This window comes from Brienomyrus brachyistius, unplaced genomic scaffold (assembly GCF_023856365.1).
Source record: "Brienomyrus brachyistius isolate T26 unplaced genomic scaffold, BBRACH_0.4 scaffold44, whole genome shotgun sequence".
NCBI lineage: Eukaryota > Metazoa > Chordata > Actinopteri > Osteoglossiformes > Mormyridae > Brienomyrus > Brienomyrus brachyistius.
The window spans coordinates 2,525,847-2,546,601 of NW_026042319.1; the positions used below are offsets into that span (position 1 = coordinate 2,525,847).

At 48.9% G+C, this 20,755-nt stretch overlaps 2 protein-coding genes across 2 annotated transcripts; both read left to right on the forward strand.

The window, feature by feature from the left end:
* The first annotated feature begins 1,959 nt into the window (after positions 1-1,959).
* rp2 (RP2 activator of ARL3 GTPase) lies at positions 1,960-6,498 on the forward strand. The gene is made up of 5 exons (XM_048999416.1): positions 1,960-2,237; positions 2,873-3,541; positions 4,501-4,615; positions 5,247-5,332; positions 5,475-6,498. The coding sequence occupies exons 1-5, from the start codon at positions 2,094-2,096 to the stop codon at positions 5,556-5,558; spliced, it is 1,098 nt and encodes a 365-aa protein (XP_048855373.1). The 5' UTR covers positions 1,960-2,093; the 3' UTR covers positions 5,559-6,498.
* Positions 6,499-7,054: 556 nt separating this feature from the next.
* On the forward strand, positions 7,055-19,415 carry jade3 (jade family PHD finger 3). Its single transcript, XM_048999342.1, has 11 exons — positions 7,055-7,285; positions 12,068-12,127; positions 12,761-12,843; positions 13,113-13,270; positions 13,577-13,767; positions 13,853-14,064; positions 14,344-14,511; positions 14,602-14,718; positions 15,585-16,043; positions 16,134-16,251; positions 16,421-19,415. The coding sequence occupies exons 2-11, from the start codon at positions 12,079-12,081 to the stop codon at positions 17,212-17,214; spliced, it is 2,349 nt and encodes a 782-aa protein (XP_048855299.1). The 5' UTR covers positions 7,055-7,285; positions 12,068-12,078; the 3' UTR covers positions 17,215-19,415.
* The last annotated feature ends 1,340 nt before the right edge of the window (positions 19,416-20,755 follow it).

Below are 20,755 nucleotides of genomic sequence, written 5' to 3' on the forward strand. Positions count from 1 at the left end.
CAGCATGTACGCATCACTAACAATCAGGTTCCCCGAGTGCGAAGGGTTCATAGCACGAAGGATGTAATAACTGTTCTAATAACTCAAAAACAACGAGACTACAAGTCCAGGAGCAACCGTCTATAACGCTGCCTCTGCTTTTGCCTTTCTTAGGTACATCCTTAGGTACTCCTCCGTTGTAGCCATCTTTGTCAGAAACTTCTGACTGTGCTGCCCTCTAGTGGATGTGGTCATTAACATCTATGCCAACCTAAAGGATGCATGGAAGTACATGACAGTGACGTTTACATTGTTTGAAACTGAATATTTATTTTAGTACGCGGGATTGCAAACTTTGGTCTGCTGGCTGGTGTGAGGTTTTCAATTCAAGACAAGTCTGCACACACATTTACATGAATGTAACAATTTTACTACCTTGTAAAACTAGCTAAGGTTTATAATGGAATAATATAGATTTGCGGTAAAATTTCTTGAGTTAGAGTCAGAAAGCCCACTCTTTGCAGCTATAACAGCTTCAGCTCTTCTGGGAAGCTTGTCCACAAAGTTTAGAAGTGTGTTCATGAGAATTTTTGACCATTTTTCCAGGAGAGCATTTGTGAGGTCAGGCACTGATGTTGGACAAGAAGGCCTGGCTAACAGTTTCTGCTCTAATTTATCCCAAACCTGGTCTATCGGGTTGAGGTCAGGGCTCTGTGCAGGCCAGTCAAATTCCTTCACACCTTATGGACCTTGCTTTGTGTACTGGTGTGCAGTCATGTTGGAACAGGAAAGGTTGCCATCCCCAAACTGTTCCCACAAAGTTGGGAGCATGAAATTGTCCAAAATGGCTTAGAATGCTGCAGCATTAAGAGTTCCTTTCACTGAACTAAGGGGCCAGGTCCAACCCCAGATAAACAACCCCAACCCTTCCAACAAACTTTACACTTGGCACAATGCAGTCAGGCAGGTACCGTTCTCCTGGGAACTGCCAAACCCAGACTCTTCCATCAAATTGCCAGACAGAGAAGCGCGATTCGTCACTCCAGTGAACATGTCTCCACTGCTCTAGTGTCCAGTGGTGGCGTGTTTTACACCACTGCATCTGAAGCTTTGAATTGCATTTGGTGATGACTTGGATGCAGCTGCTCGCCCATGGAAGCCCATTCCATGAAGTTCTCTACACACTTCTTGAGCTAATCTGAAGGCCACATGAAGTTTGGAAGTCTGTAGCTATTGACTCTGCAGATTTGGCGACTTCTGCACACTGCGCCTCAGCATGCGTTGTCCCCGCTCTGTGATTTTACATGGCCAACCACTTCATGGCTGAGTTGCTGTTGTTTTCAGTTGCTTCCACTTTGTTATAATACCACTAACAGTTGACCGTGGAATATTTAGCAGCAAGGAAATGTCATGATTGGACTTATCGCACAGATGGCATCCTATCACGGAACCACACTTGAATTCACTGAGCTCCTGAGAGCGACCCATTCTTTTGCAAATGGTTGTAGAAACAGTCTACATGTCTAGGTGCTTGATTTTATATACCTGTAGCTATGGAAGCGATAGGAACACCTGAATTCAATGATTTGGATGGGTGTCCCAATACTTTTTGCAATATAATGTATATGCACAAATTACCAGGACTATTCAATTAAAATCATGAATTGAAAGTATTTATATAGTGCATTATCACAATATTACCTAACAAGTAGCAGGTGCAGGACATTCATAATAACCAGACACTCAGGAATAACCGGGAAGTGACAAAAACAATCTGGGATACTTATACTTAAGCCTTTAATGTGCATTTTATAAAGTTTGATTCGGTATTTTCCATGATATAAGCTACGTTGTAAAACATGCTACATCGTCAAAATTTGCGTTTCAATGCTGAGATGCCCAGTGTTTCGGTCATGCGGCGTTCCGGCGCCTCGCTGTTACTAGGCAACGAGCCGCGAAGCGCCGATTGGCTGCTGGGAAGGACGAGGAAATGGGAAGCTCTCAGGTGGGCGGTGGCGTCGCATCGGCGTACGGCGGGGAAGCGCTGCGGAGGACGACCTCGGCGTCGGCGCCCACATAACTCACCGGATCGTGCTGTTTGACGGGGGCGTAAAATGGGCTGCTGCTACTCCAAACAATCCAAAAGGAAGTCGGCTCGGAAAGAGCCGGCGGCCGAGAGCAGCACCAGCAACAACAACGCGACGGGCGACGGCGCTGGAGAGGCACCGAAGCAGTACAGCTGGGACAAACGTGACAAGGTACGTGGCTGCAAAGGGAAGAGCTGCTTATCTCCACCTGGATTGTAAAGGGAAGCGAGGCGAGGCGCTGATCGCCCACTTGCGTTTCCTATTATGCAGCGGGATTTCTTGCATAGATCTCTTTGTTTTGAGCGTCTTTAACAGGTGATGGTTGTCGCAGACAGAGGGTGTTTCTGACATGCGTTGAATGTTAAATTTACACCATTTCCTTTTGTGGTGCATTAGGCCCACCGATCGCCGTGCGTCTGAACTTCGTTTACCTTTGCCTACTTATTCCAGAGCTGTTACAGTGAAGCAGATGGTGTCATGTATTTTATAGAGCTTATTACGGGATTTATCACAGCCCATGGTCAGTCACATTTACTGCAACGTGACAGATTACGCGTTAAAAGACGGGGTTTTGCCGTGTTTCTTTTTTTTGTAAATATAATTTGTTCTGTTGGTTTTAATCTCTTTATTATACAATTTCTCTGGAATTTCTTTATATATTTTGTGTTGTGTCCTCCTTAGGTGTGATTGTTTTGGAATTAATATATTTTTTTCCATCTTGTCTATCAAAAACGCGGTTTCTAAACCTCCTTGTAGGTTATGAAACGTTGATTTTTTTTTTTGAGCATCCTGTCTCCCTGTCACAGGTGGACCCTAAGGACTACATGCTGGTGGGGGTGAAGGATTCCACAGTGGGTCGCCTGCCTGGCACGCTGAACGGTCAGCAGTTTGTCATCCAGGACTGCGAGAACTGCAACATCTTCGTCCTCGACCACTCGGCCGCCGTCACCGTGGACGACTGCACAAACTGCTGCCTGGTACTGGGCCCGGTGAAGGGCAGCGTGTTCCTGCGTGACTGCCGGGACGTCCGGTGCGTGGTGGCCTGCCAGCAGTTCCGAACACGCGACTGCAAGAAGATGGACGTCTTCCTGTGCTGTGCCACCCAGCCCATCATCGAGTCTTCCACCGGCATGAAGTTTGGCTGCTTCCAGTACTATTACCCTGAACTGGCCTTCCACTTCAAGGATGCTGGCCTCAGCATCTTCAACAACAACTGGAGCAACATCCACGACTTCACACCCGTCTCTGGGGAGACCAATTGGAGCCTTTTGCCCGAAGACGCCATGGTCCTCGACTACGTGCCAGCGCCGGATGCTGATTCGGAGTTCGGGTCTGTAAGGGTCTCCAGCGATGTCAGTAAGAGCATCATACCTCTGACCCGTGGGGCAAGACGAAAGGAGAGTGAGGAGTCCTGCCTCTTCATGTTCTTCGCCGGGGATTACACCATCGCCAATGCGCGCAAACTCATCGACGAGGTGAGACCAGACGATCTCAGATGCCACCATCACCCACGTCGGGGTTTATCGGTGTGTTGCTCCTTCGGTCTAATTGGTGCGGCTAAAGACTTAATTTTAGTCATGCAGTGCAGGTCCATGGTTTGCACTGAAATTCCACTGTCCGCAGTACGTTCAGTGTAGAACTACCAGCCATTTGGCTGTTTGGTGTTGGTCACAGGTTCCTGCAGTTTTTTGCATGACAGCTGCGGTAAACATACATACATGCATGCATGCATACACATACATACATACATACATACATACATGTGTATGCATGTTAACACCAAACAGATGTTTTCTGCTGAACTTCCTTTGTTAAACATTTTATTCTAGATTGGAAATGCATTAAGGAATTCTAAAGCTCTGGATTCCAAATGATGTTTTCTTTGGGATTTGGTATCTTTTCCCCCTGTCATTCCAAACAGACATCTACTTTACAAGCGCATACAGTTCAGGACACTCCTGCCTCTAAAAGGGAAGGACTCAGACTGATTCGTATTCTGCTCTAATACCAGATGCTAGAGTTTCAGTACTTCCCAGTACCAATGATTCATTCCCAAACAGTCCAGACAGTCTGCTGCACTTTTTGTGATTTCATGGGTTATTTTAGTGTGTTATTTTTTTCTCATTTTAAACATTGGCAATAATGAACACACTGACAGCCACATTACGGCACGGACAGTTGCGGTCGCCTCAGCAGATCAAATCTGCAGCTCTGGGCGCATTCGTTGGTTTCCTGTTACTATGGAAACCTTGGTCTGCTGTGGAGGGCCTCGCGCACGTTGCAGTGAAGTCGGCTGCATTCCCGCCAGATTTCACGGGGAGGGCAAACTGGATGTGGTGACTGCTCTCTGCTGTTTACTGAACAGAGATCAGTATGTTTACCGTCGTTTCAATTCTGCTGGATTTTTATTTTTTATTTCCTACCATGTTTACAGGTAACTGAAAGGGGCTTTGTTCTGATCCAAACCAAGGAAGTCTCGATGCGTCCTGAAGATGTCAGCAGAGTATTCCAGAACAGCGCAGAAGGTCTCGCGGAGCTGACAACCAAAGGTTTGTTCACTGAAATGTTGTTCTTTAACAATTTAGTTCCAGTAAATGACCCATAATCATCATTACTCGAGTCAGATCTGATAGCTTAAAAAACTTAGGTCAGAAAGACTCTGAAAAGAATGAAATTCCATTCATTTCCTGCACTTCAGTAGGTTGGAACACTGTGCCTGAGACCACAAGGTCACCAGTTCAAATCCCAGGGGCTGCAGAGTTCACTGATGGGCCCTTGAGCAAGATGAGATGAATTTCATTAATGCCACCAAGGGAAATTTCCATGTTACCGCAGCAGTTATAGAGAGGGTCAGACAATACACAAAAAATAAGCGCACAGTGTGAAGGAACATAAATACAATGTATTGTATACAGACGACACTAGCAGCCATAGTCTATGGCCTGTGATTGTACTGTGCAAAGAGGCAAGTGCTATAATGTGTAAACAAAGGCCGTGAGGTTAAGTGCTAAGTCCTTAACCTCCAATTTCCCTCAGAAAAAATAATGATATTGCATGTTAAATAAATAAAATGTCAACAAAGACAGTGAATGTGCAGCACTGATGCAGATGTAGGCGGCAGACCTGAAGGTGCCTGTCAGCCTCGGAGCGTGTCACCTGTCATGGCCCCCCTTCCCCCAGGTCCGGTTGTTGCACTGGAGTTAAATGGAGATGGGGTGGTTGAGGCCTGCCAGGCAATCGCCAAGGAGATGTTCAGCGGAACCAAGGTAGATCATGTGACCGTGCCCACCTGATCACACCTGATCCTGTCCACTTCACGTCCCCCCCATGCGACAGATCTGAGATCTTTTCTCCTGGTGTCTTTGGTTGGCGCATATTGGCTTGACGTCCTCGCTCTCTCTCGCACAGGTGTTTGTGTCGGAAAGCAAAAGTACATCTTCGAGGGACGTGGACAACTTCTTCAACTTCGCTGACATGCAGATGAGCCTCTGAAGCTGAGTTCGGACCAACAGGAGATAAAAATGCATGAATGTGTTTTCGTTCGTTCAGTCTGCAATATTGTGTTTCAGTTCATGCCACCAGTGAACTTGAGATTTACGTTAAAGGTTTTTACAACAGTCAAGCAGTCACAAACATACAATACAACTTTTATAAAGAAAAGTTTTTCTTTGTATTGATGAATGTATTTTAATAATTATTTGCTGTCCATATTTCTTTTATAAATATATAGTGTATTTTTATGTGAAGATACTTTTTAATGGTCACTGTTTAATGACTTTTTAAATATTAAGGGAAGATGCTCCACTTCAATGTGACATATACAAGAAGTCAGTTTTTAAATGTTTTAGCCTGGAGATTTTTTTTTTTGTCCACAGAAAAAAAATGCTGTACATTTTTAATGATAAAGTACTGTTTTAGCTGTATACCATATGTGTTTAATGTGAGTTTCCTTTATATTTATATAGTTTGCATAAATAGTGATTGTGTTTTAAAAGGGCTCTTCACATATTTGGATTTACGGCCCTAAATATTAAAAGATTTTTATACTTCATACACCTTTATTGAAGATTTACATCCTGTATTTTCTCTGGAAATGACTGGGGCCATTTGTTATATAATTTGATTGATCTTTTTTATATTCTACGTTTGTTATCAGAATTGTAGTTTAATCACCATCACAATTTGCTAATCAAATTACGGTAATATGTATGTTTTTACTTTATTTTAAGGAACATCTTTAAACATTTTCTAAGATGATTAGTTGATTAAGGTGATTGTTAAAGAAATGGGTTAATGTACTATTTTATTGGTATATTAAATAGAAATTACTACAATCACTATATATTTTTTGCATTTTAACAATTCACGTTTGTTCACACTTTAGACTAGTGTAGATTGTGATGAAAATAAAGTATTTTGTCAGACTTACAAATTTTATCTGTTTGTGTTTTAAGGGTCTAAAGATGCTGATCCTCATGCAGACATGGTGCGTGTATTTGTAACAGGGATGGTGCTGGATACCTGTAATGTGAAAGGGGAGGAATATTGGGGGCCATGTTTGCAGTGTCTGGGAAGGCTTGGGTTTGGACTACTCAGTGAAATTATTACAGAGCTGGAATTGGAGGGAGAATCTGAAAACAAACACCACTACTGCCAGTCATAATATACATTATTTTATTAATTTAAATTTCTGTAAGCCAGAGGTTGGGTTATTAACAGGTCGTAAAGTAGACAGGTGTTTATTGGTAACCATGTTTGCTATGTTATGGGCCTAATGTGAAAATTTCATGCTAAAATGTTTGGTGGGTGGGGGGGTCATGGTCATTAAAAAAAACATCTTTAGTCTGCCCATTAGAGGTGCTGGCTCAGAAAAAGTTGGTGACGTGACATGTTCATTAATAAGGCTTTTAAATAAAGTTTATTGAAACGAGCTCCAGTAGGCGGAAGGAGCCAAACAGCGCGGACAGGGCGGAGTTTAGGACCCCGCGGAACTGGCAGTACAATAGAGCTGTTGTGCTGTGGTGGATGGAGAGGTTGCAACGCTGGGAAATGCAGAGTGGCATGGAAGGGGGTAAATAAGGGGGGGAACACTCACAGTTTTGCGCCGATTAACACAAGTTGGGGGAGGGAAAAAAGAACAGTGGATAGTTTCCTTACGCCGGGGCAGCATGGTCCCCCGAATGCTGTTGCTGCTGCTATCGGATCATTTCGGGTGTAAGGTAAGGTCGCTGCATGAACAATACTGCCCGTGTGCTCAGACGGCTCTGGAACACCCACAGCCCGATCGGTCCAGCAGGCCAACGGAGCCTCCCCACCTCTGCCCCACACTCCAGGCGGATATTTCCTGACAGTGCAGGAGGTGTTCATTGCGGGCGAGCGGCGATCGAGCCGGGCTGCCGAGTTTCAAGCGACCCCTTTCGCCCTTAATGTCAGCGGCGGTGGCGCCTTTTTTTTCCATCTCAGCCGTCGCCGAGCCGCGCCGATACGACCTGTGCCGACAGGCGCCGATCCGTGTCGTGAGGTGCCGCTCGGCGACATATCGCGGGTCCCAAGTTTGGCGCCAAGGCCGGCGGCGGGTCGCCTGGGTCGCGGGGGACGTCAGCGATGACTGGACGCCGTTTATGGCTGCATTTCGCCAGCCAGAGTGACAAACAGAAGTGACTGGTTTTTATACCCGCGACCGACGCTCCTGCTTCCCCTCGCCATGTGTAGACGGCATCGGGAAGGTCCGAAATTACCGCATTATATAAGACTGCCGAGTCCCAAAATAGTCCCGCTTGTCCGGCTGCTGATTTCCTGTTTCACTCTCCTTCATTTGTTAAAGAATTTTTCTTTCTAGATTTCTGAACGCATTTCTCGTATCTATCTGTTGCTCTCATTTGAGCCTCGAATATAGTGTCTGTTATATTACACACAGGAATAATTTATGGAGAAGAAAAATATTGTTTTTGTCGGGCTAACACATGAAGCAAATGAAAAGACAAGGTCCAAACTGGCAAAGTTTAAAGAATTGAGGGTTGCAATCGTGTGCAGAGGTTCTTTTGTTGAAATAGACCCATGTCTCATTTGACTACTGGATTAGTGGGTTGGAATTTAGGAATTCCTTCTTGTGAATATGGGGCTCCCCTCCCCCCAGACCTTTAGTCCTGCTAGGGAGTCCCTGCATGGGGAGTGCAAGTCATTTTACTTATTTTTCTTTATTAATGGAGAAAATCAGTGTATGCGCATTTTGGTTAATTCCATTTTTGGCTCAGATATGTGGCGAGGTATTAACCTGCTGTTAGTTAAGTCTCTCACTTTGCTAGAGCCTCCCATTGCGAATAGCTTCCGGTCGTACTCTAAGGACACTCCGTTCTGATATTTTAACTAGCCTACAAAATCCTGGTCTGACTTAAGGGGTCTCCTGTTGTCCCAACGGTAAGCTGAGTGGTCCCTGCTTCGCATAGCAGGGTGATAAAGACCAAAGAACCTCCGGTGTTGACGTGCGGTCCACAAACGTTTGCCCACCTGGTTGGCGAGTGGTTTTGATATGGGAACTCTGGTTTTCAACTGGCAAAATTACCCTGAATACCACCTTTACGGTGATATTTTGTAGGAGGACCTGTAGTGAAATTCCCCCCAAATTTTTACCCTGTATGCCGTCCTCGCCTGCCCTCGAGGATTGAACTGACAGGCCCTCGGCTAGATGACAGGCCCCGCCCCCCCACCTGTGTTTTCTCATCTAACGGAAATCTCGGTGTTTACAGCCAGTTCCTTGCGTGCCTGCCCCCCCCCCCCCCCCCAGCTGGCACCGAACCCTACGCTTCGGTTGTGCCGGCACTGCTTTCCAAGGAACTCCACGTTGTGCTCCAGGGTTAGCGTGTAAATCTTTACGAGCCACGCAGTGCTCCTTAAATCATACCGATGGGAGCTTTTGCTGCTAGGGGACCTGGGGTAGCTGTTTGCTGGTTAATTTTTTGTCTTGTATACTCTGATCCTCTTTGACGGGGAGAGGGAAGGGGTGATGTTGTTTGAAATATTGTTAGCATCAAACAGTAGCGCTGGCCGGTTGTGTCCAGGGTACCTGCACTTCATGAGGTTAAGTGAGGCTGCTTTGTTGGCAATTTCTTTCGCTTCTCACGTCGGTTGGAATTTTCAATGCTGATTGGAAAACTCGCGTGCATTATCCATGTGTTTTTTGACATGTATCTCTTATCTGCACGGTCCCTAAACTAGAAAGATGGAAGTATGAGATTATGTGTATCTTTCTCCATCTTGTTTTCATATATATATATATATTTTTTTTGGTCCTCTGCCTTATTTTTCTGCTTAGTCAGGTGGGAAACCTTCCCTCTTTGGGGAAGATGAGTGACTGTGATCCGGAGTTGTGTGACTGCCTCCCAGTGGCCGGTTCTGGCATGCCGCCCCGGCCATGGCCGCTGCTACTTCGGCTCCATCTCATTTGAAGTCTCTCCATCACTCTTGAAGTTCCTGTCATCCATATGCAAGGATACAACACAACCCGCTGTCAACAAATAGGATTCATTGGGTTTGAACGTCCACTGGGTATTTCAGGGGTATTTGAGCCGGGTATTTAAGTCTCCTGGATGTTCACGGCTCTCTGTTTGATCCTGTGAAGGCCTTTCAGATCGTAGCTTTAATTCCGCTGAAATCTGTTGGGTTGTAACAGCCATCAGTTACGGTCCCTCCCACGCCGCGCTACAGAGCGCCTTGCCTTACTCTCTCTTTTTCCTTTGTTCCTTCTTCCTCCCTGTAGCTCGACTGCACTTTTCCTGGCTTGTGTGTGGTGCTTCCCAGGTTAAATTGAAACAGACGCTGTGGTACCATTGCCGTGAGCTCTTGGGGTTCTGCCGAACACTTTGCCTTTTATATCACTCTTAGGAGCCAGTAGAACAGTTTATGTGCATAAGGTTGTGTGATTTTTTTTTTTTATAATTAATTGAGTTGAATGTTAGATGTATTCCAGTAGATGTGTTCCATGCCTGATGATTGCTAGTGTTCATTGTAGAAGACCCCAGAGGGTGGGTCAATCCTCTCCCAGCATATAATTGTTACACAGACTGTTAATCTCTTTGTTAGCCCCCCCCCACCCAATGTTTCCTTGCCTCGTATTTGTGGATTTCCATGCTCTGGGAACTTTTCCCTGGCAAGAACCCCAGGTTTTTGTTATATCCATCATATTTTGAGTAAGAAATTGGGACACCCCTGCTGAATTTTCAAGAAGCCAGTTGTCTTCTGCTGCCCTCCAGACTAAATAATTCATGAGCTTTTAAAATAAACCGATGGAGTGGAACTGGGTCAGTGTTAGATTATTCTTCATAACTTTGTAAGAATGCTGTCTCGCTGTGAGATTCTTTTTACTGTGCTTGGTAATGCCCTGGTAAGTGAGATGAGATGAAACTTCCTCCAGAGGTATCGTCGTTTATCAGATTGGGGATTTTAGAAGCCTTCTGTAACCTCTGAAGTTCCTGCCGAGGTACCAGAAGTGTGGACCCCAAGATGGAGTTGGTCAGCCTGCTTTGCAGTCTTTCTTGTTCGTGCACAGTGCTGACTTATCTGTGTAGGACAGTCATAGCAGCATGATCGCATGTGGTTTTCTTCTTTAAAAACGTCTCTGTCGATTGGGGAGAATTCTCAGGCCTCTGTCAGACAGGGTGCCTTATTGTCCCAGGGCACTGGGCTGTTAAAATTCCTCACGTTTGGAGGTAGCCAGCTTCCTGTATAACCAGGCCCCAAGACACATTAATCTTAGCTGGGCACGTTCAGGGCATGAAGGCAGCTGACCAGCAGGAGGCGATGTATGGATCAAAATGTCCTTCACCACTTGTCCTTCAGAGCATTTTAAGGTTGATGTTTGAGGACCGAGCTGCATGATAGCATGTATAATGGATATTTTCGACATATGGATTAGTTCCACTATCAAGAATTTTCTTCTAAATCACGATTAGCAATTTGTACTTGGGTGGTGGTCGTTTTGTGTTTGATACAAAAAAATTAACATAGGGTGAGTCTTTTCCATTGCAAAACCAAAAGGTTGATTCAGTTCACTGTCCCTGTTTGCAACGCAGTTGTGTGAACGAACGTGTAACGTTTCCAGATGGTACCCTGACCTCTACAGCTCTACGACTTGTGTGTGAGGCTGCAGTGAGGAAGGCCTTCATAGTAAATGTGTTTTGAGAACATTTACGTTTACAGTATTTGGCAGACGCCCTTAGCCAGAGCGACTTACAGAGCGAACCTGAGCATGTTTAGCTCTTTGGGGGGGTGGGGGTTCCTACGTGGTGGTGGTGGTGGCGACGGTTGATGGGGGCCCTTGATTCTCTTCCGGAAGCAGGAAGGAGAACAAGAAGGTTCTGTGTGTGGGTCGGGAGACAGCGTTTTAAGAGTGGCTGAGGGTTTGGGTCTTCTGTGCTGAAAATGTAGGGTTTGTGTTTCTGGAGAGCAGACGGCACTTTCGGATGGGGGTGTTTTACCACAGTACAGCGGCATACAGATGTCCTGTTTGAGTAGCGCCAGATGATGGCCAAAAACAACCATCCATCACATGCCGTCGTGGAACCAGCATGCATGTTTGCTACTTAGATCCACCATGCTGGTGTCTGTATTTCAGGGCTGCCTGTAGGGGGAGCCATTAATGTTTACACAGAGCAGCTGGCCGCCCCAGGTCTGCTGCTGCGACGTGTCCCTTGTTGGCTAGATGTACAGCCTCAGATGAATGAGGCTTTTAAATACATTTGGGGCGGGATTACTGGCCACTGTCAGTCTCACCAGCTTTTGTTCCCCATTGGCTTAAACTAGAAAATGATTGGCGGCCTGCAGTGATCCCGCCCACCAAACCATGTGTCCTCCAACACTGGGCCTTAGTGTTAATCTGCTACTCAGTCACTCTGCAAGAGCGTGAGGTGGATTTTTTGGGGATATTTTCACGGCAGCCAATGAGCTTCTGGAAATGGAAGCCCGCGTCACCCTGACTGTCTTCTCACGTCTCCTCCCCTCCCCAGGACACGTCAGGATGAAACGCCAGCGGGCGTCGAGCAGTAGCGACAGCTCTGACAATGAAAGTGAGTACAGCAAACCCTCCTCCCCCCCACTCACACACACAAACACACGCCCCTGCCCAGGGCGTGATCAGACTTGTCTGCCCCCCCCCCCCCCCCCCCAGCAGTGTGCGGTTCACCCTGACACAATGGGACGCCTTGTACCGACACATGCCAGTCCAGTAGTTTGCTCATTTTTACCCTTGTAGCAGTGCTTTAAGAGGAAGGAAGGGTATTTATGTGTCTGGGCTTTTTCTGGTACAGCCTCCCCTCAAGATGCCACACACACACACACTCGCACAGAAAGACAGCCTCCCTCATATCTGTTCAATCTTCTGACGGGGGCGTGTCAGCCTTTCCAGAATGCACGGTCCCTTGGCCTTCCACAAGCACGGCCCATCAGAGTCAGTGTGGTAGTCTGCATATCGCAAAGCGGGGACCTTCCACCTTGCTTGCCGCGGTCTGTCCTCCTCTACGGTTCCCTGCAGGAGTCTGCCCACCCTCTATCATTAGTCTCTCCTTTGTACCTCCTCCTGGAGTTCCCAGGGCCACGTTGCCCTCTCATCTCCAGGGTGGTGAGGCTCGCATGCTCACAGCCAACCCCGTGTGGGTATGACGGCTACAGCTTCTCACCTGTGCTCCCCGATCATCACACAGGTCCGTCCACCTCCTTCTGCTCCTCCAACAAGTATGGAAGCAAACTGGGGACCCCGGTGTCAGAGCCGAAGAAACCAGCGGAGGTGGGAGCCCGTGTCTGGGTGTTGCTGTGTGCCTGCAATAGGCGGGGGGGTCGGGGGGGAGAAGGAGCCTTTAATTACAGACTTGTTGATGTTAATTACTGACTGGATTTTGGTGCTTTTAACCGTTGCCTGCACCACAAGCATTATGGGTAAAACGCATCTGCTGAGCGAGTGAATGACAGTTGCAGTTAATGGCTTTGACTGTATTAGTAAATTACGGTATTGAAAAATAATGGTATTGACTTCAAAATTCCACCTCCGGCGCACAGGTGTTCAGGAAGGACCTGATCAGCGCCATGAAGCTTCCAGACTCCCACCACATTTCCCCAGATGACTATTACTTGCTAGCAGACCCCTGGAGACAGGAATGGGAGAAGGGGGTGCAGGTGTTGGCCAGCCCCAACTCAATCCCGCAGCCGTCCGTCAGGTGCGTGTACCGGGCACGGAGACGGGGGCTCGCCTGGGCCTTCTGAGGGGCCTTCCCAATGAATTCCGTATATCCTTAGCAGACTTTGCTTCGGCAGAATATTTGGGTTAATTAGGACAGTCATAATGATAGAGTTTATAATTAGAAAACGGGTCGCTCATTATCGAAGGCCGCATCAATCGCTTAGCGGCTCGGCTGGAGTGAAAGGGGGCCGGTTTGATTTGCTGGGTCCGTTTGACTTTTGACCTCGTGGTTCATGGAGGATGGTAGAGATTATCAGTCGTGTGTCTGTGCCCGTGGACTCAGGGTTGTCGCAGAGAGGCCCAAAGAGATCCTCTTCTCCAGACCAAGGAAGTACATCCAGTCCCGGAACCAGGATCCTGCTGAGATGGGCTACGTCAACATTCTGGACCTGGCGGAAGCTGTGTGCCGCTGTGACCTGGACGCCATGGACCTGAACTGGCTGCAGGAGCTCAACGCAGATCTGGAGATGATGGGTGAGGAAGCTAGCGTCGGCGGCTAACGGTGGGGTGATCCATTGCAGGGAAGGCTTGCGGAATGACGTGTCTGCCTTCTGGCCAGGCGAGCTCACCGTGGACGAGCTGACCATGGAGCGTGCCCTAGAGGCTCTGGAGAGGCAGTGTCACGACAACATGAACCATGCCATCGAAACTGAGGAGGGGCTGGGCATCGAGTACGATGAGGATGTCATCTGCGACGTGTGCCGCTCGCCGGACAGCGAGGAGGGCAACGACATGGTTTTTTGCGACAAGTGCAACATCTGCGTGCATCAGGCAAGGAGGGAGAGTCTCGCATCATGCGACGGGGCTGCACTTTTTGTTTCTTGAGAACCGTTGTCCTTCCAAACGAGTCTCTCTTAGGTTCTTTGATGACACCTAGTGGTGTAAGGTTGAGATCTGCGGTCGCTAGTGTTTTAGTGTTGTGGTTGGGACCTCGTGCAGGAAATGCATCGCAGGCAGGCTGCTGTTGCCCATGGCGTCTGGTCCTTCTGGGCTCTGTCCCCAGGAGTCCCCCACCCCCCCCCCATCTTACCAGGACCGACTGTGTCGCAGGCCTGCTACGGCATCTTGAAGGTTCCGGACGGGTGCTGGCTCTGCCGGACTTGCGTCCTGGGCATCGACCCGCAGTGCGTGCTGTGTCCCAAGAAGGGCGGCGCCATGAAGGCCACGCGGGCCAGCACCAGGTGGGCCCACGTCAGCTGTGCCCTCTGGATCCCCGAGGTACGGGAAGCGTGGTCGGGCTCGGGAGGCGGCCTGCTGCCGTTACACCCTGTCGGCATGGCGATGCGCTGACGAGCTGCCCCTCTGCAGGTGAGCATCGCCTGTCCGGAGAGGATGGAGCCCATCACCAAAGTGTCCCACATCCCCCCCAGCCGCTGGGCACTGGTGTGCAGCCTCTGCAAGCTGAAGACGGGGGCATGCATCCAGGTGAGGGGGGGCTCATGATAGGGCTGCGAGCATTAAGGGAGCTGCATACTTCAAAGGACGTCCAAATGAACACGTCAGAGAGAACAATCTGTCACATACTTAAAATGATGCCACCTCGTTTGTTCAGTGTTACGCCAGAACCCTAGAGGGCGCCGAATGTTTTCAATGCCACAGACCCACAAACAGAACGCAAATAAATTAATTTTGGCGAGTGCCTGAGTGATTTCAATAAACATGACAGCTCTTTTAAAACGGAAGTTACCCTCGGAAGTTATCGGTTCGATACTAGCGGTGGCACCGACAGGGAAGCCAACGAGTTGCACGACTCGCGTTTACACACTAACGGAATGCATGCATGCCATGACGGGCATTGTACGGAACATTTACTCTTCACATAAATAGATGGATGCACATTAATTAGCGCTATTAACAGATATGCGCGGTGTGCTTGGACAACCGTGTCGCATGGCTTCACATCATGTCAGCCAATCGTGGACAGTGGGTGGGACCAGAACAGATTTTTGCTTCCGGGACCCTGCGCAGGTCGTCCACTGAAACCGTGACCACTGTTCATGCAGCATCACATTAAGCCAACGAATGTGAAAATAAATGTTGTGTAGCTGTATTCCCGGCAGTGCTGTGCTGCGTAGTGCGTGTTGCGCGCTGTAAGATGGTTGCCGCAGGAAAGTCCTGTACGCCCAGCAGCAGTTGGCTCTGCATGCCTGTAGGCCCTGCCAGTGATGTGGACAGTCTGTATTGGGGGTGGTTTTGGGGTCTTTTGCTTGGTATTCTGTCAGACGGTGGCCCTCTAGGAAAAGACACCCATAAGGCTGACCTCCCCTCTCCCGACTCGCTCTTCCCCACAGTGCTCTGTGAAGAGCTGCATCATTCCGTTCCACGTCACCTGCGCCTTCGAGCACAGCCTGGAGATGAAGACCATCTTGGACGAGGGTGATGAGGTCAAATTCAAGTCCTACTGCCTGAAGCACAGCAAGCCCAAGGCAGCAGGTGGGGGGGGACTCAGCCCGGTCCAGCAGAAGCCCTCCACGGGGATGGAGAAGCTAGGCCTGCGAGCCCGCAAGCTGCGTGAGCTGGAGGAGGAGTTCTACACACTGGTGCGTCCTGGGGACCTGGCCCGGGACATGGCGCTGTCCCCTTTCGTCCTGGACTTCATCTTCCAGTACTGGAAGCTTAAACGCAAGAGCGGCTTCAACAAGCCCCTCCTCCCTCCCAAGGAGGAGGAGAACGCTCTCCTGGAGCCCAAGGACGAAGGCATCCACACCCGCATGCGCATGTTCATGCACCTGCGACAGGATCTGGAGAGGGTGGGTGCTGTCGCCACGGCGATCTCCGCCCATGCCGTGCGGGCTTGAGGGATAGCGCTGACCTCTTTCCCTCCACGTCACCCCCTGCAGGTGAGGAACCTGTGCTACATGGTGAGCCGCCGGGAGAAGCTGAAGCTGTCCCACAGCAAAGCCCAGGAGCAGATCTTCAACCTGCAGGTGGAGCTGATTAACCAGGAGCTGTCAGCAGGTGAGCGCCCGTCTGTCCTTGGAGGGGGGAGACTTATTTTCCTCTTCTCTGGACACCAGCTGTGCCCAGATTAGCGGCAAAGTTGCTTTTGCAGCGCTGTGCACCTCGTGTCATTACCTGTTAGGCCTGATGCACTTTTGGAGAGTAACAGTCCTTTTTCTTCTCCAAGGTCTTCCCCTGTCCTGCCCTCCTGAGAGTGGGCTGATTCAGCCCCCCCCAAGGATAACACTGAAGCTGAAGATGCCCAAGGTCACCCTTGGAAACAGAAAGACGGCCCCCAAGTCTGGCAACGGGCCTCTGTGTCCAGACCACAGCGCAAACCTTTGCGAGAAGGGCAGTGGTGGGCGGGGTCATGGCAAGGGGTGGAGCCGGAGGGCGGGCCAGGTGAATGGGGTCACTCCGAGCTCGAGGGAAGGCAGCACGCCAGTTAAACCTATCAGGCCGTCAGGGAAACCCCTAGCGTTGCAAGCAGCTCTGCACGGCCGCCCTTCCAATGGCAGTGGGAGACCAGAACAAGAGACTGTCCGAAGCCCCAAGCCCAATGGAAGCCTGGAGCGGCCCGTGGCCCAGCTGGATAGCCCCTGCCAAACATCCTGTGAACGGATCACCCAAACAGGCCCCTACAGAAAGACTGCCATGGACCACTTCAAGCGGTCCTTCAACGAGGCCTCGGTCAGCCTGACCCGAAACACAGAGGGTCTCCGCGTTCACGACAAGCCCCCACGGAAGGGGTCCGGCAAGGAGCGGCCATGGACCAAGTTGGCGGCGCCGCAGCAGACTGAAGACGGGTACTGCCCCGATTTGGAACTCAGCGACTCGGAGCCTGAGACCCAGGCCCATCACTGGCGGGGGCTACGGGCGCACCGGGCCAGCACGGGGCCGAAGGGCCCAGCCCCGGAACACGGAAGGGGTATGGGCCGGGGCAAGCCGATGTTGGGGCCTAGGACTTCCGTGCAAAGGTGACGACCCCCACCCAAGCTCTTTCTGCCACTGTTCCCCAAATCCACTGCCTCCATGTCCTCTGGAGAGGTGCTCACTGCCCCACTCACTGGTTGGTGCCTGGGGGTCACAGGTGCCCGGCGGTTTAGTCCGACAAAGGTCACACACTTCTGCTCGTCCTCGGACCTCCTCCTTATTACTCTCTCTGGTTGGGAGGGGTCAGTGGGCAGGTGCTTTAATGCCTCATTGTGACTCCTCACCCATCGTCCGGTTGTGCCATCGACAAACCAAACTCCGGTGCGGTCCGGTTTGTGTCTTTTGTCCTGGTGTAGGAGTGTTCTTCCGAGTCCTTATTACCATATCTTATATTTCAGATGCCTTTCTATATGCTAAGGCTGTAAATATTGATTTGAAAGGAAGAGATTTTTTAAAAAGCCCGTTTAAGTGAGTATAATGGCAAAGAGGAGGTGTACGGGGTCCGCACCTTTCAATGAAATTCACATTTTATTATCTTTTTAATTGCAAAATGAAAAAGGCACTAATGGTCCATTGTTTCATGTCATGTCATGTCATGTCATGTGACCTGGTCGCGTCTAAGTAAACGCAGGCTTTTTCCCGGTCTACCTCTGCTTTGGTCTCCTCATGACCTTCTCAATCACTCCTCGGGTGGAAATTCAAATCGCCATTCACACGGAACGTGTAGAATTTATTTTCTGTTTTGCCGGAGTCTCCAGTTCGGAAAGAAGGAGCATTTTAAGTGAAGTACCTCTTTGTGAGAATCTTTTTTTTTTTTTTTCTCTCTTCTAATTCCATAACCCACAGCATCCCAAAGAGCTGTCTAACAGGGACTCCCGGATTCTGTGTGTTCCTTTGTGAGGATGTCTCTCTCAGTTCAATCCAAAAGATGTCACTGTAAACCACCCCTCCCCCTTTTCAAAGATGTGATTTCTTTTTTTGTCTTGGCACAAGTAATGGAAACGGCACAAAGGGAAAATCGCAGTCGTCTAGGAATCGCTGGCTTTACCTCTTCCAGGCCGGGTCACTCGGATGACGGTTTTGTGGGAGTGTTTAGTCCACTGTTGGACACAGACCCTGCTGGACCCCCCCCCCCCAACTCTGGAAAAGCGAGGTAGCCGATGAGAGGAGCTGACGGTTCGTCTAAAACGCTGGGCTAATATCCAGTCAATGTTTACCGTAATAGTTAAAAACAACGCTTGCAGGAGAAGTTTTCATGGTTATTACTTTCTCTGCATATTTTGCCCCCCCTCCCTTGCTCCACACTTCGTTTAGTGGATTTTGTTCAGCTTTCAGGTCAGAGGGAACGTTTTGCGATATGTTTCAGTTTTTGCTAGTAAAGCTTTAGAGGAATAGCACAGCCGCGATGCCCCTCCCAGACTCCCCGTCTTACTGGAACTATGGATTGACAAGACAGTGGTCTCATGCTCAGATATGCCGAGGTCTGTTGGCCGGGGGGGGCGGTGAGGCATAATCCTTAAAGCTGCTTCCCTGAGCTATACTGGGAAGAGCTGTGCTTGTGGGGGAGGAGGGGGGTCCAGATGAAGCCATTGAGTTCTGGCACGATTAATAGTGCTCGATTCAGCACAAGTGCCGCTCTGGGTAGCGGAAATGAGGCCCAGCATTTCGGCAGTGCCTGAAGAGCAGCTGTGTCAGTACTGCAGTCCCCATACATACACACACACATACACAAAGTGCACTTCAAACCGTGTTACACAGTGCATCAGCGATCTTTGACCTCGGTCGTGTAAATTGAGGCCAAGTAACCGCGCACTAGTGAGAAGCGTGAATGTCAGCAGGCATTTGTGACGTCACTTTTCCAAATCCCACACCAGCTTGTTCTGTTGGCCGTTTCAGACCCTTTATTGGGTTTGTCCCTGCAGGGCAGTTGTGTGAATCAGAGCAGACTGTGAAATGGATTCTGGCGTCTGACAGGTGTCCGTGGGGCGAACGGTCACCACAAGGGGGCGCCGTCAGCGTTGTTCATCACAGCCCACCTGCTACTTTCCCAAACAGAAGGTGTGTGTTGCAGTACGGGTTCACAGCCCCGTGCCCCATCTGTCCAGTTAATTGGTGGTTTGGCCTGCATGGTCACACAAGCCACGCCGCCTCAAAGCTGTCCGCTTTACACTGGGTTACAACAGCATATGTGAATTTCCAGAGTCCTTTTTAAAGAAACATTTTTCATTAAATTTTGAAAAAAAAAATCACCCTGTCACCTGGTCTGTCATTCTTTGACTTTTGATTCAAATGATCAAGTCAAGTTGACTTCTGCTGTCACACCAGCCATACTCAGTTTACAGCATATGACGATGCAGAATAACATTCCCTGGACTGCAGTGATAGATGGGACCAGTGAGACACACATTGAGAATGTAAGCGTGAATAATGGGCAGTGATGGAAGCATCAGAGTGGTATGTCGAGGTTGATACATAAATATCGGAGATAAATAATGAATACTGGTAACAGTGCAGTGATGGTGCAAATGGCAATAAAATAACTAAGTGCTGGTAGTCAGCAACATTAGCGTGAAGTTCAGATCTGTGGGGACAGGTGGCAGCAGAGAGTCCAGATGGCTGTAGGGAAGAAGAAGCTGTAGATGGCGATGTGGTAAATCCCATGTGCCCCCTCCCAAATCTCCACGCACAGACCAAGTCTGCCACATCACTGCTGACTCAGACAGAGATACCTCTTACACTACATGGACAAATGCATCGGGACGCACCTCTTAATCATAAAATAAAGGTATTGAGACTCATTGCCACAGGTGTATAAAATCAAGCACCCAGACATGAAGTCAGGGTTATAAATGAAAATTAAAGAATGGGTCATTCTGAAGAAATCAGTGAATTCAAGTGTGGTTCTGTCATAGGATGGCACCTTTGCAATAAGTCAGTTTGTGAAATTTCCTCCCTACTAGGTATCCCACAGTCAACTGTAGGAGGTATTGTTGCAAAGAGGAAGCATTTTGGAAAAACAGAAACTCAGCCACAAAGTGACAGAACAGGGTCGGCCAGTGAGAGATGCATAGTGTGTAAAAGTCACCAACACTCTGTTTACTCGATAACTGCAGAGTAACAAACTTCCTCTGGCATGAACCTCAGGACAATAATGTGCGCTGGGAGCTTCGTGGAATGGGCTTCCATGGCCGAGCAGATGCATGCAAGCCTCACATCACCAAGCGCAGTGTCAAGCGTAGGATGCAGTGGTGTAAAGCTTGGCCCCACTGGACTGTGCAGTGACGAATCACCCTTCTCTGTCTGACAGTCTGATCAACTGGGGGGATTGGGCTTGGCCCCTTAGTTTCAATGATGGGAACTCGTAATGCTTCAGCATATCAAGACATTTTGGACAATTCTATGCTTCCAACTTTGTAGGTTCCAGCATGACTGTGCATCAGTGCTCAAAGCAAGGTCCATGAAGACATGGTTGGGTGAGTTTAATGTGGAAGAACGTAACTGGGCCGCACAGAGCCCTGACCTCAACTCCATCGAACACCTTTGGGATGAACTGGAACGGAGATTGTGAGCCAGGCCTTCACCTCCAATA